Consider the following 18585-nt stretch of genomic DNA (forward strand, 5'->3'; position numbering starts at 1 on the left):
CCCCATCTTATCTTAATGACCTTGTAGTACCATATCACCCTATTAGAGCACTTCGCTCTCACACTGCAGGCTTACTTGTTGTTCCTAGAGTCTTTAAAAGTAGAATGGGAGGCAACTGAGTTTTCAGGCCCCTCTTCTGTGGAACCAGCTTCCAGTTTGGATTCGGGAGACAGACACTATCTCTACTTTCAAGATTAGGCTTAAAACTTTCCTTTTTGCAAAAGCATATAGTTAGGGCTGGACCAGGCGACCCTGAATCCTCCCTTAGTTATGCTGCAATAGACATAGGCTGCCAGGGATTTCCATGATGCATTGAGATTTTCCTTTCCAGTCACCTTTCTCACTCACTATGTGTTAATAGACCTCTCTGCATTGAATCATATCTGTTATTAATCTCTGTCTCTCTTCCACAGCATGTCTTTCATCCTGTCTTCCTTCTCTCACCCCAACCAGTCGCAGCAGATGGCCCCGCCCCTCCCTGAGCCTGGTTCTGCCGGAGGCTTCTTCCTGTTAAAAGGGAGTTTTTCCTTCCCACTGTCGCCAAAGTGCTTGCTCATAGGGGGTCATATGATTGTTGGGTTGTTCTCTGTATCTATCATTGTACGATCTACTGTACAACATAAAGCGCCTTGAGGCGACTGTTGTTGTGATTTGGCGCTATATAAATAAAATTCAATTGAATTGAATTAATTCTTAAATTAATCCTTTAGCAGCCCTTTTATTTCCACAACAAGAGTCTGTTTGATGTAAAATTCTGTGTAGCAGTTAAAATGACATGGGACAAAGTGGTTCACCTATATAACAACTGTTTAAACCTAACTGTCCATGTAATTCTAGAGGTGCCAGTTGGGTGTTTGTCTTCTTTATACTAAAGTTCAAAGCAAATGAACAGTGGCAACAGCTTTTTCTCAGGTAACAGAAAAAATTGGGGGCTTTGCGCAGTGTCTGTCAGTTTGCTTGTGTCACTTTTGCGCCATCTGTCCTTTTCTCAGCTCTACTTTGCTTCTTCCTTCCCACCCACAAATCAGAAATGCAATCAAGCTGGCTCCAACAAGGACCCTCGAATCACCACTAGCGGCTAAAAAAGCTCACGGTATATTTAACCTCTGTACCCATCAGCAGCCACTTGAAAAACACTCCCTTGCCTGCCTGTGCACGCACACACACAATTTTATGCTCTCATTACTATACTCAAGCACACTATACCATGTGAGTGTCTTTGTTTGTGGACTGTACTTGTTTTAGTTTTTAACTAAATACGTGTATGTGTGTGTGTTTGTGTGTGTGCGTGTTCAGTTTTTGTCACTACTGAGTGGTGAGGCACTCTCTGATTAGCACCCATTTGTTTTCAGATGATCTTAGAACAAAATAAGAGGCAGCGCTGACAAGAGGACAGACACGGCAGGATTAAAATACACACGCATGTCAAAATACAGTTTGAGACAGTTCAAACATACTTTTCTGTCAAGCTGTCAAATTGTAAAAAAAAGAAAAACGATTGAGAGAAACCGAGAGCCACATTTAGGACAAAGACGTCTCAGGAGGAATGAATGCATTGCAGAGAAAGAAGGTCCAGGAATAGAGGAAGAAAAAAGAAAGAAGAAAAGAAAGAGCAAAGACAGGCAGAGCTGTAAGCTTTGTGAAACACGGGTTGGGCCCTGGATTGACAGTCACTGCAAACATCAACGCTGCAAATGACAGGGTACACCAGCAAAAAGGCACCCATTCAAACACTCGCACAAACCTCTGGCACTGTTAGCAAAACTCTGGATAGCCTTTGTTAAAATCACCTAAACCCTCAAGAAGGAATAAAAAAGGCAGCATATTTCATTTGGCTGTCAAACTTTTTGGAACCCTGTAAAGCGCCAAAGGATAGAAAATTAGCAGTGTGTAAAACCAAAAACATAAAAGACTTAGTAAAGACTGGGCTATGTGAAAGTCAAACACTTGCATGCAGAAAATAGAACGGGTAGCTCACGTCAAATGACTACGATCACTTTGCTGGCATGTGGATGAAGTTGATTTTTGGCAATGTTGGCCATTTTTGACTCTATAATATAGTTGGAAAATACAATTTCAATCTTGCAGCTTGCTGTCATTTATAGTCGTCGTGCAGCATGGGTTGCCCCACACAGGTGTTTTCACTTGTGCCTGATTAGACCACTTCTCAGGACTGTGGGGGCGTGTATATATTGACTGACATCTCCCTCGAGCTGCAGCTGTCTGGACAACATACTGTACATCTTTGTTTGCTGCAACTGGTCAGACTATTTTTGGTGATATAATTAACGGGGTAGCTGTGCTTCAACCAGAGCAGAGGTTTAACTAGCTGGAATGATTGACTGCATCTATTTAGCCTTCAGAACTGTGCACCTGTGTGAGTCTGTCCAATACAGGTTTTTATTTTCTTGGGTGCAGGTACACATATTGCACTAGAACTGAAAAATCGTGGCGTTATAACATAACAGGAACTTGCAGGAAAATTTAATTAACTAACCATTAGCCAGTGTATTCCAAGTGTTTATGACTGGTTAGTTAGGTGTGCATCACAGGTAGTATAGGTCTTGTAAGACCATGCTAAACAACCATAAACATTGGTAAACCTTGTTCAATTGCACAACAAACATTCCTGTACATGCAACCAGTATCCAACACCCCTAACAATATTTATATAGCATATATGAAATTATAATAGTAACTGTTAGAGTTAACTATCCAGATTTTCACAGGTGACTATCCTGTTTTTTCCATGTTGCAACTTCATTATATTATTATGACATACTATTTTTTTTCTATGGACCTTCAACACCGTGTAGAGTAAGCCCACATACTGTTTCATACTTATTAACTGTACACCTGTCTTGAAGAGATTTTTTATCTTTCTGATAATGCTAATCGTGCTCTGTTCTCTTTTAATCCCTCTGTATTATCTTGCACTTGCTTTAATATTCGTATCTGTATTTCAGCTGCAACAACAACCCAATTTCCCTTCAGGGCTCATTAAATCTTCATCTACTTTGTCTCATTCACAGAAAGGCTAGAAAGACATTGTCTGTCAATGCTGAAATCATTAATGAACATGTTTCTGTTGTTATCTGGGTTCAAAAACACAGAGCACACACAAACACAACAACAACAGCCAATTGGGTGCTATTATGAACACTGTCTCTTTCCAGAGTTAAGAAATAAAGGTTTCAGAGACTAAATCAGCCATAAACACATGAGACATACCAGATGCATGACAACTGTAAAAGTGTAACACACACACACTGGCTGAGGGTTTCTGTAAGTGCTGAACAGAGACTCAAAGAGAAAACAAGAGCAAAGGATATACTCTTCTTTGAATGGTCCTCCTCTGTGACAGAATTAAGTCTCTTTCCATTTCCACCTGAACCCCTCGGCCCCTTAAATCTCTTGTTTCTGTGTGTCTGACAGTAAGAAATATGTCAAGTCTACTTCACACTATTTTACAGCACAGAAAGGTCCAAATTAAAACAATAGGTGGTTTTATGGTAACCTACTGAAAGTTCTCCATGCTCCCCAATTTGCCTTTTCGTGCAGATAAGTCAGTAAGTAAAGTAAGACTCAGTGGAGTAAGAGTCATTAAGGAAGTCTCAACTCTTTGTGTCATTTTTCTTTTGGTTTCCTTTACTTTCTGTCACTGTCATATATTTTTCTAGATGCCTGTCTGCCCTCATCACTCTCTTTTGTGTGTTTTTGCATCATTATGTGGAGTTCTTTTGAGCCTCCTGTCAATCGTTACCTCACATTCACTCCATCCTCACTCTCCAAAATCACTTGATTTCCATTTTAGTTTTATTATTTCAGTCATTTTGCCACATTTAACTTTTCCTACTATCTATATGAATGAAATGCTGCCATCTGGATTTATGTATTTTTGTTTCTTCACACATACAATAACGCAGGAATAAATTTAAATGTTTTTTTTTATTAGGTTTGTATATGTTGATAATGAAGGTGGTAATTTTTCTCTGTCTTTATTTATCAATACATTGCTGCCCACCATCTAAAATCGCTCACCTTTTGTTGTATTTTTCTGTCTCCGTATCTTTACTCTTCCACTTCCTTACTTTAACTCCCCCCTTCATGCTCTCCCTCTGATCATTTTTCACATTTCGGATTGTGGCCGTGTTGACGGGTGCTGAAAACATTGACTTGCTTTGATGTTTGATGTTTGCTGCTTGTGTAAGTTTGTCTCGCTGAGCCTAGGGTTTGAAGGTAATAAGAGGTATGAGATATGAGTGTGAGTGGGGAGCTAGGCAGCGGGTACAGAAAAAAAGCAGAAAAAAAACGTTTTCCTTCGGCGATTTGCAGGTTTGCAAAACTTGGACAATGAAAAAAGAATTGCTGCAATGGCATTTTTAAAAAATTATTATCCTATATGTATTATTATTATTATTATTATTATTATGAAAAATGCTAGCCAGAGCTCAACTAATACTTCCAAAGTGTAGTCTACTGGCCAAAACTTCCATCTAAATAAAACAATAAGTCAAGCAAATAAACATTAAATAGCATAATAGTAAATAAATGAATGAGTTTTATGCTTCTAAAGAGTCATCAAAAATAAAAGGTGCAAAGTACAGAAAAAAATCAAAGACTGGAATCTGAGTATGTTTTTGATATTTGTAGGATCGATTTTGTTTTGTAGTGATATACATAAACATGTCATATACATTGTACCATTTACTTCATGAACTCTCAGGATTAGATCATTGGGTCTTTGTATATGTTATCAGGGATGGAAAAACAGTCATGCCATCTAATCTCGTCACATCTCTAAGTTGTCAGAGGTGTGGATTATATCATCACCAAGTCAGTACAGATGATGAAAGAAGACGTTAAAGCGCTGATTCAAATCGTGCCTTACCACGAGATCTATGAGCTGTCAGGGTTATGGACTATATGACAAAGATGTCTAAATGGCGGTGGAGACAGAGAAATGGAGAGAGCGATGGTGCCAATCCAATCTTGTCATATCTACAAACTGTCAAGTGTGGGTTATTCTCTATGACAACCATATCAGTCACATCAATATTATGGAGGTGAGGCGAGAAAGAGGATTATATGACTTATATGTATGACTTTGTTGATAATGGAGGAGAAGAGACAAAAGCAAGGGTTTGCTGTTTGCTTCTGCATTCATGCAGGCTACATGCTGTCCCCAAACTGGCAGAAAACATCTAACACATTAGACACTCACCTTTGTGAATGTACAGTAGATACACATTTGTAGGTTTACAATATTTTAAACATTTAAGCTTATTTTTGAGGTTTAAATGGTTAAATGCGGTTCGAGGTTAATTCAAATATTCTTAAAAACATTTGATAGTTTTAAGAACGTCTTTTTTCATATCTTAGCTCAGTGAAACCAACCTTTTTTTTCAACATTTCAGACTAAATTATTGACACTACTGACTCATTGCAAAGAGACCCGGCACACAGAATGCACTTGCCTTGACACAGCCCTGTAGTTGGTGGAGTTTTCAGCTTTTTTCTGGGCTAAATAAAACACAGCGGTAATATCCTTATGACTTTTTTTTCACTTTTATTGTCCATTTTCCTTTCATGTTTTTTTCCACAGTCAGATCTATTGCCACTGCTCAATGGAGATTACAAAAATACTTCAGAACATGTAAGTGTGTTGCTGTAATAGTTTTATGTTGCATCAGGGCCTGCAACTAACATCCCAGCTATAGCCTGCTTTGATCTAATAACCTACTGATGAAATTCATGTGAAGATGTTTTAGTAGCATCTCCTTCACACGCTTTTAGATCTGATATTACTCTTACAGATGTAGTTCAATATGATGTCAAGTTTGATGATATTTTTTTAGGACAATCCTAAAAGATGATACAGATATTTCAACATAAAGTAATCGTCCATCCATGTTTAACTGAAGTATAACCACAGGTGATTAACAAATGTAAAGAAAAAAAGATCTTCACAGACCTACACTTGACAAATGCTTGGAAACAGTGATATTTTTAAAGTGTGAACATTAATGTGCAAAGGTTTTGAGCAACCCCTCATTTTTTTACATTTTGTTTCCATTTTGCTATTTTTTCAATTGGTCTTGAGCAATAGGTTTTCAGACTTCCTGAGGGCTTTTTTCTTTGGACATTGACTGCTCGTTCACATATTTTTAGTTGAGTCATCATACCTGACCCTTATCAGAGGAATGTTTTGTTGGTAGTTTGTTTGTTAAACCAATTGTTTAAGCATAAAAAAAGCACCTAAATCAAGTGATGAGCCAGCATTACGTCTAAAAATAACAAAAATCTGAGCACAGATTTTAAATGGTATCTTTTGAGACTTTGTTTGTGGCAGCTTGGTGCACAAACACATAATCTGTCCCCATCTCTTTAGTTGAATCTATGAAAAATACCAATGTTAACACATCTTCACAGATATAAAATACCCTAAGAGCTATTAGCTAAGAAACTTCTTGTATTGTGGAATGGTTTGAAGTGTGTCCATAGAAAATTTAGGAAACCCAAATAGAAAGACAATAAAAGGACAAAAATGTAAGGCCTAAAAAAACTATCTACAGCAGATGAGCAGCTGACGAAAACCACATCTTTAGACCTGACACATGATGTATTTATACACCTCATCTATTTTATATTTACCCAATGTTTAAGAAGTCTCATTTACCACTAATAAAAGTAGTTTAACAGGGATAGCTTTGCCCTGAAAGAGCAAGATACTGATATTGTATTATAGTCATCTGGGCAGAAGCATTAAAAGACTTAACAAAATGAGAAAAAAAATGAGACACAGACAAAGAGCTTGACAGACAATTTGTTCTTGTCCTGGCTTATCAGATCTGTAGCTATCAGGGCAAAGTGTGCAGCTGATAAGTCTATGATGAGGATGGCTTATAGGCCATGATGGATATCACCAGTGACAACCACCACCCACAAGGATAGATGAGACAGATAACTGACATAAGACATACATACTAAGAGCCAGATGTCTGGCATAGCCTTCATGCCCATTCACTCGTATCAGATCTTCAGTACAAGATCTTACTGTGGTGAGCAGAGGCAGTGGCTGACAGACCTATTATTGCACCAAACTGACATGTCAGAGGCAGAGAATTATTGGAGGGAGACATGATGATGATATATTGGGGCAATAATTGACATGACTATAAGATAATAAATGATGGTGAGAGAAATAAGACCATTGGTTACAATATGATAATTATATAGTAATTAATTACAGAGGGGAAATGGCAAGGAGCAAAACAGAGGGATGTACTTTCCTGTAATAATATTAATCGCTGTTACAGTAAGTCATTATTTTTTATTGGCTAGCAGGGACACAAAAACATATTCTGCTTTGTCAAACCTGGTTTCCATTTCAAATCCTCACTATCTGACAGCATTATTTCTCCACAGTAACATTAGAATCTACATCAAAGTGACATGGAATAAAGTGAATATAAGTAAAATTCTGTCACTGTTGTATATTTTCTCAATAAAAGACCATGATTCATAAGTTTCCAGCTCTACAACATAGTCCCAGAACAGAAAATGTGTTTCAGTCTGATTTGGATATTAACATATTAAGGATTAAGGTTTGAAAGAGAAAAATAATGCCCTTACTGGCATTTAAAATAATTTGAATAGCTTTGAATTTTAATGCTGCATTGCTAATAGATTTTTTGATAAACAGTCTTGTCAGTCAAAGAAGTAAATTTGGCAACAAGAAGAAGGTGACTCAAGTTATAGACAGAGAAATGTAAGAGAGAGTGTGTGAAAAAGAGCATGTGGGAAAGCAGGCGTGTTAGAAAGTGAGACAGTGGGCGAGATAAAGAGAGCATAAGGGCAGAACTGTGTGAGAGAACGAGATGGATAGACATGCAGTCTGATTGCCATTTGGCGTTTGATAAGTAGAAAGTGACCCAGCTGAGGTCATGTCACGATATGTCTACTGACTCTGCCAACTCAGAAGGACAGAAGGAGAGATGAAGATATAGAGAGAAAAAAATTACCACAAATTCATATGCAAATAGGAGACTAATAAAGTGTTTATCCTACAACTTTAAAAGTAATGTCTGTACAATTAAACGCTGTAGTTCTTGGTAAGCCAAGACCTCCAAATCCCTGTAAAAACAATTACTTAATCAGGTAATAAACCACTACAACATCTACAGAATTCTGGAAGTATCTACCATTGATCTTTTTGTTTGTTGTTGTTTTTTTTTTTTTAACTATATACAACAATGACTTAATGTTAGAGATATGTGAAATTGATTTATTCTTAAAATGAAAAACTGTCCTTTAAAATGACTGATAGTGGGCTCCTTACAAAAATAAGTATTGCTACATTAGTGTAATTCTGAAACGTCACAGGAACACTAACTTTTTTTGTTTCTTTACCAAAATAAGACACAAATAAAAGAGAGTCATTTCCTGTTCTAATGAATGCAGAAATATGAAAATAAATTATAATCCAGAAAAAGTATATTTTTTCTGCTACATACATGATGCTTTCGGTCCTGTTATAAAAATGTAGCAAATGGTAATCATTCCTTATCTATTATAAAATCACGTAATATTGTACATGATTTTTATGTTTGATTTTATCAACCTAATGTTAACTACAACTGACCAAGACTAGAAAGGATTTGATTTAATTTAATTTGGTTGTGATACAAAAATCAAAACCATAACCATGACAATAATTATAATGGGTCTCATTATAGACACCATACAAAAACTTGAACTACAATACAGAGAGACATATGTAGAATCTTACCAGTAGGTAGGGCAGGATCCATGGTGGGCTTTTCCCAGGAGTTGACTTGTTCCCAGGTAAAACCATTGGTTCCCAGAGAAACACTGTATCCACAGCTGCTATATGACTCCTCAAATGTACAGCCACCTACAAAGAAATAGAAAAAGATGCATGCATTTATACATGACGATGAATTCACTGAAGCAGTGGTTGAACCTCAGAACTGCAAATGATAGTCAAAGATGGAAATGTAATGTGTAAGAAAAAAAATGACCAAAATTAAACAAAAAAACTTTAATTGTTATAATTGTTACAGTTTTAGCCTTGAGTTGGTAACAGCTGATAGTTGTAGCAAGTCAATTTGCCCAAAGTTAAAAGTCTTTCAACTGTAGGAAGCAGCAAGCCTTAAGCAATTACTGTCACAAATGCAAAAAAGTAAGATCCAGCACTACATCCGTTTACTAAAAAAGGCATGAGATGAATCATTATTTTTGCATTACTTTAACAAAGAAGGCTTTAAAATGAATGCAATTTGAATCCCATATTGTGGGAACTCGTACTGAGATAGTTGAAGAGTAGAAAGAGGTTATAAAACAATCATGTAATAGCTAATGGTGACCATAAACAGAATTAACAGTAGGGTCTGATCTAATGAAATTCTTAATAATTGAAACTTCTCCCTATTTATGCGACGACAAATACGGTCTTTATAAGCTCCCTTGGTACTGTTAACAATATAATACCAATTAAGTTAACAGCGTGAATTGAAAGTGCCAGTGCAGACAGACACTGTCACAGTTTATCAGGGAAGTGAAGAGAACAGGGGGAGTGAGAAAGAAAGAAAACAGACTTTATGAGAGAGGATGCCTTTGCAAGAGAGAGTGAGAGAGTGAGTGAGGGGCACATGAAGAGAAAGCTCTGTGTGTCAACATGATTAAGTCACAGTGTCTCATCATTATTTCATGGCCCAGCTAAGACACATTTTCCACTGCATTAGCCTTCTCTTTTAGCCTCAAGCACTGCATACACACACATCTGCAACAGAGTCCCTTAATTAGACATATGCTTTGACACACAACCGTTTTAATTTGTTTTGAAGTATTTGAAATTGGAGAACGTCATTGCTTTATTCACGAAATCATTTAATGCTTACTTTTTTTGTCTGCCTCTTTGTCCCAGTCATCCACCGAGGAAATAAATGCCAGTTTAAACTTCATCAAACATGTTTTTAGATTCCAACAAGGCCAAATCAAGATGGCTTATGATGCTTTGTAGAATATTGGCAGCATTTAACTGCAAAATCCTTCTGTGGTGTTGTAGCATAGCTGTTGTGATGAGAGCTTAAACTGTACATCGCCCACTGGCTTGTGAAGTCTTATCTTGAAGCTAGCTTTGAAGTGAGCATTTTGGTCCAGACATGACAAATAAGGGGACATCTGACTAGGAAACTGCATGTTTATGTTGTAGGTAGACCTGGCCTAAAGCTTGCACTGTTTTAAATAAAAAAAATGACCTTAAACTACAACATAAACTCATCTGCACAGTGTTTACTGAGGCTACAGATCAAGTGAGCTAGGCTGTTCTCCTTTAGATGTCTATGCATTCTTACCTTTTTATTGTAACCTAATGATTTGGTTACAAATCATCACGGAATTGCCGCAAATCATCACCTGTTATAAATTGCAAATAATTCAGGTTTAAAGGGCTTTGCATTGGCTTCATTTTTCAGACCTGGATGCTACATAACCGAATTTCCCAGAGGAACCCACCCGAGGGATTAATAAAGTTTTATCTTATCTTATCTTACATCCATCTTTTACATACAGTCGGTGGATAATGCTGACGTGTCAAGCAAGTGCCCATTTTCTTAAAAAGACTAAGAAACAATGGCTGAGTCACACCTTGTGACTGTGGCTCTGCCTTTTCTCGTCACTACAGACTTGGTGTTGAGAATTAAGGCTAGTTCCAAGCTATGAGGCAGGTGAGACTTCCAAAATCCTATTATTGAGGATATAGGATACAGAGAGCTGGAGCATTGTTTACTCATAAAACATGCACAGGTTTAAAATGCACAGCAGATTGCATATCCATATATCCATATATTGATATCTTTAATACACACCCTCTGAATAGGGTCTAAAATATATGATATGGTTTTGATTATGCTTCTTCAAGCAAGCCTTACATCAACTGGGAAATGAATTTGAAAAACATGGGGAAAAAATTCATCCATCTGCATTCCGTTTGAAAAAAATAACCTCCAGCAAAGCGTGAAAACTAGGAAAACACTATTTTTCTCACAGATATGAAAATAACTGTTATAAATTAATCAATACAGAGATAATTAGCCTTTATCGCCCCCTCGTTGTTCAGTGATCTCATTAGAAATGAAAAGAAATCAAAGTGAACTCATTAGAACAGAGGGATAAACAGGCAAAGGGGGGCTGTGGGGTATCTATCAATATTCAATATCAGAACTGCAATTTTAAGGACCACAATCAGGGCACGAGAGAGAGAGAGAGAATTGGCTCACAGCAGTAGCCAAACATTCAGTATGTGTGTGTCAATGCCCCTGATCTAGTTTTGAAATTCAGCACGACTCCTCCCCTCTCTGCACGCAAACATAATCACATGTTCTCAGTCATAAAATGCATTTCCATAATGAAAACATAACACTGCTACTCGAGTGTGATCTGAAGCATAGGCGTGTGTGTGTTCTTGTGTGAAAGTGGATGCGATGGTGAGAATGTGTTGCGGCGGGATGGTACGTGTATGGGCTCATGTATGTGTCATTGCTTTTATTCATCAGCCATTATTGTTTGCGTCTGTGCATATGGTAACGTGTGAATTAGTGTGACACCAAAACAAGCATAATCTCTTTGTGTATGAAGTTTAGCATTAATGTATAGGATATATAAGGATATATAATCAATTAATAATACTGCAGCCTATGCATACATGCACAGATAAAGATACACATGCACAGAGAACAATCACCCCATGTGATGCCTGTTATATGATTATTAATCAAAATTCCCTTAAAATGGGTTTGTGATTCCCTTATTGTTTAAATTTGGCAGCACTGGTTTGCTCTGCTCTTTGGCACTCTGTAGTTTTCTGTTAGTCAGCAAACGTGTTTCCCTAAAATTGTCAACTTCTATGTCATAGCATAATGGAAAACAACTTAGTTTCCATCATCTCGATTAAATAAACCACTTTTCTGAATTACAATAAAATGCAGGAAACAGGAAAAGCATTCATGTTTCACTTACACTCTCGTGAATAGTGTAGCCTATACATGAAAGGTGGCTCATATTGAAAACTGAGCTACATGTACCCAACAATCTGCAGCTCTCTAAATGTATCTGTAAAAGCACAAGACTCCTCCTGTGGGTTTCCAGTAAATGCTGGTGTATTGATGCATGCTGCTTTTAAAAGCGGCTGATATAAAGTCATTGTTCTATCAAAGAGGTTTTTTCAGTATTATAGCGCTATTACAGTATCATTTATTGTACCCAGACTCTACTCAATATCTTATCTCATGCATTTTTGTTAGTGAGTCATAATAGTTCCCTTTCTCTATGCTGTGCTGTTTACTTCACTGACATTTTGTTCCTAAAAATAAAAATTAAAAAATTAAAAAATGCATTTGGAAAAACAATGAAGTCTTCCAGGTAGCTAGGGTTGTGCCGATGGATGATGATGTCAGGGACTGACGATAGCCAACTTTTAATGTAATTTCCCCATTGATAGATTAAATTAATGTCATTATTATGAAATGGGCATGCAATGGCTGTGTACGGAGCAGTTACAGTGACCCATCATCATCAAATCTGAGAAAACCGGAGATTGTTCCTAACTGCTGGATGGATGTTTTAAGCTAGAGCACAATGTGACAGTAAATTTGCAGAAAAAGTTCAGCTTTGTTCAGCTTTGAACATAATGTAAACAGCGAGGAGAGTGATGTGAAAAATTTTGCACAGATAAAGACAAACAAACTGGACAATAACTAAACAAAGAACCAGCAAACATTACAACTTTTAAAAATGTTGTCTACCGTCCCTCAAAGGTGAGCACTGTAACGTAAAGTTCATAACTGCAACTTTGCATATCGCTACCTCTTGTGACAGAATTTATCGATGCCAATGACTCTGAGAAAACTATTTTATTGCAAAGTTTTCTGATTTTAAATGCTGATGTGACTGATTGGTCTTTAAGCAGATGGTTTGGTGTCTTCAGTGCCAGAGCATCATTTGTCTTTCAGTCTGCTGTGGTTTAACCACAAAGAATGATCTCAGTCTTACTTTAGCCACTTAATTCCTCCCTTGTAAGTGTTCTCTCATTTTTGGATGGTGTCACATTTATTTGCATGCTATACCTTGCTGGCAGCCAGCGAAAAATATTTAACCAAGATTTAAAAAAAAAAGAAGATTAACTCCAGCTCCTTGCAGTAAAACCTATGATTTTCTGGCAACAGAATTTGGAAACTGTTTTGCAAACTTGTTTTTCAGTTGAGTAATTCCAGTTTTGCATTTAACAACTCCAATATCCCAATGAAAGCTTTAATTTTTAATTTTTATTTTTTACAACTCATCAGCGGCAGTTATTGTCAACAAATTAATAGGCAACAGAGAAATTACAAGGACTTATTGTTGTCACTGCAGTTGAGATGTAATTTTTTTGGCTGTCAACAAAACAGTCTCACCAAAGCTTAATAATCAAAATGATAATTACTTTATTACAGTGCTAAAGGTTTGCACAAATGAGGTTTAAAGAGACAAGTGTGAACACATTTCAAAAGGTAAAAGCAAATTGTGGAAACTCATAAATTTAGAACCTATTGAGAGATGGAATCCAGGTAACAGAACTACAGCATTACTTCCTCCCCAAAGGTTTCAGTCTATTTCTAATGGGATTGTATTTTTAGGCCACAATTTATCAAAGAGTGAATATGGCCTGATTCATTTAAAATGTATTATCAACACAAGTGCACGATAGCATGTAATTACCCAAATGTAATATGTGCCGTTTAAGTATGCTGTAAAATGATACAATGTCACTTAACAATATTAATGAATATTTATGTTTTATAAGGAAGTAGGTTATTGAGGAAACATGCATGCAGAAGTGATTTCTCTGCTTGAGCTCATTTAGCCTTTTGGTTAGATTACATAGATCAAATCAACTCTATATCAACATAATAGATGCACACACACACACACACAAACACACACGGTCATTACGCAAGCAACCTAGCTTTCATCCACAAACGCTCGTAAACATGAGGATATAGCAAAGCAAATCCCCATAAGAGCAAGTTGGTGCCCTGAAAATATCCACTTACGGACACAGGAACATATCTTCTAATGATAACACTTATTTAGACAGAATTCCCTGTCTTTCTTATGTTGAAATTTTCATTCCCCAGAGGCACCAATAGCAGCCATTAAAGCCTTTCATGTCAGCAAAAGCTAACGCAGTTGGACAGGACCCATGAAGCCACAAACCAAAGGAGGGCACCCAGAGGCGTCAGACTCTAAAGAGTCTGTTTACTGCTCACTTAGATAACATCAACTGATCCTGAGCATCACTGTATGTTCAAGTATGTGTGCTGGAGCAAACCCAGGTCATGTTACTCTGTGTTCATATGTGAGTTGTTGTGTGCTGAGCAAAACATTTAGTAAACCAAAAGTGGATAGTAATGAACTACTATGTGAAGCTGAACTTGATTATTTCCATTTCTCAGTACTTCTACACCATATCACTGGGAGATGTTGTATGCAAATTAAAATCTCAACAGTAACCTGAGGTGGCTACAGAAACTGAATGTAGTTTTGATCTAGCTAAAAACTGTAAATGAATCATAAACATAACCGAGGAACAAGAAATCAAAGGACGTACTGTATAAACTGTACACACATATATTTAATATGGTTTTTATTTTTCCTATATTTCCAGTTTGGTGTACTTTGTGTGTTTAGAGCTCAGTTCACATTTCCAGGCATACAAGTATCCAACAGGAAAGTCTGAAAAACACAGGTATGGCTTAATATATGAGTGTGTATGCCTCTGCATGTGTAGGCTTTCACTGAATAAAAGTGAGTGTACTTTACTCACGCACGCCCATCCCTTAGTTAGCTTGAATTAAATCCACTGTCAGCTAACATGCCAGGAGCTTTAAATATTCCCATTAAGTCATTTAAAACATATGCTATTATATGCTATTTGCTCCCATGGTCTCCTTTCACACACACACAAAGACACACACACACCCCAAGGCAAACAAACTCACTGGATATCTAAATGCCATTACTACCACCCGAATACGCTTGGATAATAAGAGAAAGGAGGCAGAGATTTGTTAGAGTAACACACAACTGGAACAGATGGATATGAAGTCTGTGTGTGTTCCAATTTATAAGTGTGAGTGTGAGACAAAGTGTTTGGTGGTGGCAGAGGTGAAATAATTCTGTTCATGCAACCAAAACTTGATTTAAAGAAAAAAGCCAAAGTTGCAAAGTGAAACGTTTTGGGATTTTGCCCGAGTCACATCAACGGTTTTGTCTGGAGACGAGGGAATGGTAAGGGAGAAAGGATGTTTACTATAAACACGGGTGCTACTTTTACAAGTACTTTATTAAAAAGGAGTCAAGTAATTTAAAACACGGAGGATACTGGTATGTTTATATACAGTAGCTCTGTGAATTGAAAAGCTTGGAGTTCGAAAGTCAGCCCAGTGAAAGAAGCAGTGAACCTAGTGAACCTATGCTAAATCCAATTTATTTGTAAAGAAGAAAAAAATTGAAACTTGTACCAAAATACTGGTAGACCAAAGGTCACAAGTTGTAGTTGATTCTGAAAGGTCTTTAGGAGGGATCTCCAGTGTTTGTATGAGAGCAGAATGTAAGTGAAAAGGAAACGAGCATAGAGCCCTAAAACAGATGGAGTGCAGGTGTTAAAGATATGATCTGGTAACATGCAAATGATAACAGGTACTGGTGTATGCAAAGAATTTCATGTAATTGTTTTGGTATTTTCATGTTTTGCATTCTTGAGTTCAGTGAAAGACCAAAAAAAATAAGAGGTAAACAGTGAAATTTTTGTTAGTGTCTGCATTACGTAGAACTAATGCCAACATAGGAGCTACGGAGATGCGCTTGGATGCTGTCCTCCAAAAAGTCGACAGCATGTAACCTGACGGCAATGTCAGTGTCTGTAGCTACAATACTGACTGGTTGGAAATTGGCTTAAACTGGAAAGAGACAGACAGCTGAGCTAACAACATGAGCACAAGCAGTGCTGTGGTGAATTTTCCACCTTCTGTCTCCTCTGGAGCAGCGGCTAAGCTGAAGGACTGACAACAACAGAAATACAAACAAGTGTAACCAACAGACTGGTTGTTCTACATATTCCTGACACTGGCGCCAGATAATAATAGCATTTAAACATGGATCTGGAAACCTCTGCATAGCACAGATGCAGTACCTTGCCAGGTGCTTAAGCCAATTATTGAATACTCAAACCACTCTGAGGGAGCAGGAGACTCAGTGAATGACAGCAAATGATCGAGATCATGAGCAACGCATAAAAGAGTCAGGAAATGAATGAGGTACTTACAAACAGGCAAGTTAATAATTGAGGGGAAAGTAAATACGTGTATGAGCATGTTAACTGAGTAACCATAAATAATTAAATGAGGGAGTAAACATATGAGTGTGTGAAGCTGTTTTCACAAATTAATTCTGGATGATATTGGGAGAATCAGTCTGAGACAATCAAACATCACACTAAGCACCGCTAACTGTCCAATCAAACTTTTCAGACATATGCGTTCTCACATGCACATCAGTTGCATAATGGCTGCTGGGCAAGTGAGCCAATGAGCAAGCAGGCAACAGAGTAACTAAGTATCATATTACACAAATGTGAGAGGGAGGAATTGAATTGGTGAAAGGGTGAGGACATGAGTGAGGAAGCAAATGTTTGAGTGAGTAAAACAATGGTGAATGATGAAGTAGGCAACGAGGGATGAATGATAAATTTAGTAACTGAGAGAAGTTAACGAGTAGATCAGCGGTCCCCAACCTTTTTTGCGCCACGGACCGGTTTATGCCCGACAATATTTTCACGGACCGGCCTTTAAGGTGTCACGGATAAATACAACAAAATAAAACTAGTACCGGTACCGAAAAAAAGACGATTTATTCATAACGTGAAAAGACCCAGGAAAACCAAGTTAACGATAAAAACGATAACAAAATAACGCTGAAAACCGATAAAAAACCCTGAAAACCATACATTTCACACCTGAGCCTCAACTCTCGCGGCCTGGTACCAAACGACTCACGGACCGGTACCAGTCCGAGGCCGGGGGGTTGGGGACCACTGGAGTAGATGACTTAGCAAACTAGTGAAAAGCAGGTAAGTGAGAGGATTATCAACGGTTGTTGCTTTCAATCATACTTTCTTTGCAGTGTCTATGTGCATGTGTGTGCGTGTGTGTTAAAGTCTTAAGAGAAAGGAAGTGTTTTCCTGACGGGCCTATAGTGACTTTAATTGTCTGCAACATGAATCAATAAGAGACCTGCCTCATAACCTTAAGTTCTGCATGAAAGAACACAGAAAGCAACATCGCCACCAATCTGTTTCACTGGCTATCACACACAACCACAGACACACACTTCAAGCTTTATGACCACACACGACACATGACACATGAAAAAAGGCCCTCACATAAAAGCCAGCGTCTGCATGTATTGTGTGTCAGTATTGAATTTGACCGGACAGAAGGGAAACTCCAAAGTCAAAGTGGAAGCATCAGAGCATATAGGAGATTTTATTCACTACATTTATATACCCACAACCATATCCGCATTGTCCACCCATACCCATTCACTTCACGACAGTTTGAATCAAGCAATCTAAATCTGATAACAAGAAGTTACCAAAATAAGTAGTTATTTGTCTCACACATAGACATAAATTGTCTGATTTATGTTCTTTATGAAGCTGCAGTAATTTTCTTCCACTTCCCAAAACACACTTTAACCTCACCCAAGTGAAGTAAGCACAACACACACAGAGACATGTTTACAGCACAAACAAAATGGATATACACACTTGGAAATTGAGTTAACCCTGTTTGGCCCTTGACTGGCAACCAAAGTAGCCAGGTCTGTTCTCAGTTTAACATGGTTTGACCCAACAGATTAACAAGGCCTGTTTATTAGAAAGGAGGCCATCTGAGTCACCCAGGAGCTGAATTCTCTTAATCCCATTTGAGACAGAGCCATGGTGGTTTGTAGAAACTAGGTAACCTTATTTTGGCATGGAATGAAAACCAAGGTATCTCTGTTTTGGGTTTAAAAATGGTCTAGGCTATTTAAGATCAAGCTAAAATAGGTGCTGTGAATACTCAAATGTGTGGAATAGGGTTTGACTATTTTTGTCAAAGCCTCTGCGATTTCACAGACATGCTCAATGGTTCTTTTGATGCACCCGCTTGATGCAATAATCAGTTATGTATTGATACTTTTAAAGGACTCCTAGCCATCAAATTTAAAAGTACTAGCATAAGCATGATTTTTTTTTTTCAATATGCAGGGTTAGTATTATGAAAGAACCTATTTTAACCCCTTTTTCCTAAAGGTAACCAAGTACAGGACACTCACCCAAAGCTCTCTCTGCATCCACTTTCTTACATGAATGTTGTCAGATACAGGGATTCTGGGCAGTAGTACCAACCACAAGCCTCAACACACCTCTGACATCTGACCAACATTTATTCTGAAGGGAAACGCTGGTTCCCCTTAAAG

At 37.6% G+C, this 18585-nt stretch overlaps 1 protein-coding gene across 11 annotated transcripts in view; it reads right to left on the minus strand.

Annotated features, from left to right (window-relative positions):
* ptprt (protein tyrosine phosphatase receptor type T) overlaps positions 1–18585 on the minus strand; it is a 328497-nt gene that overhangs the window by 271966 nt on the left and 37946 nt on the right. For all 11 annotated transcript variants that reach the window (XM_014413047.3, XM_014413046.3, XM_023155006.2 and 8 more), the window contains exon 2: positions 8792–8917. In XM_014413047.3, the coding sequence (XP_014268533.1) occupies positions 8792–8917 (126 nt within the window). The remainder of the gene's footprint in view (positions 1–8791; positions 8918–18585) is intronic.

Source organism: Maylandia zebra, linkage group LG5 (assembly GCF_041146795.1).
Source record: "Maylandia zebra isolate NMK-2024a linkage group LG5, Mzebra_GT3a, whole genome shotgun sequence".
NCBI lineage: Eukaryota > Metazoa > Chordata > Actinopteri > Cichliformes > Cichlidae > Maylandia > Maylandia zebra.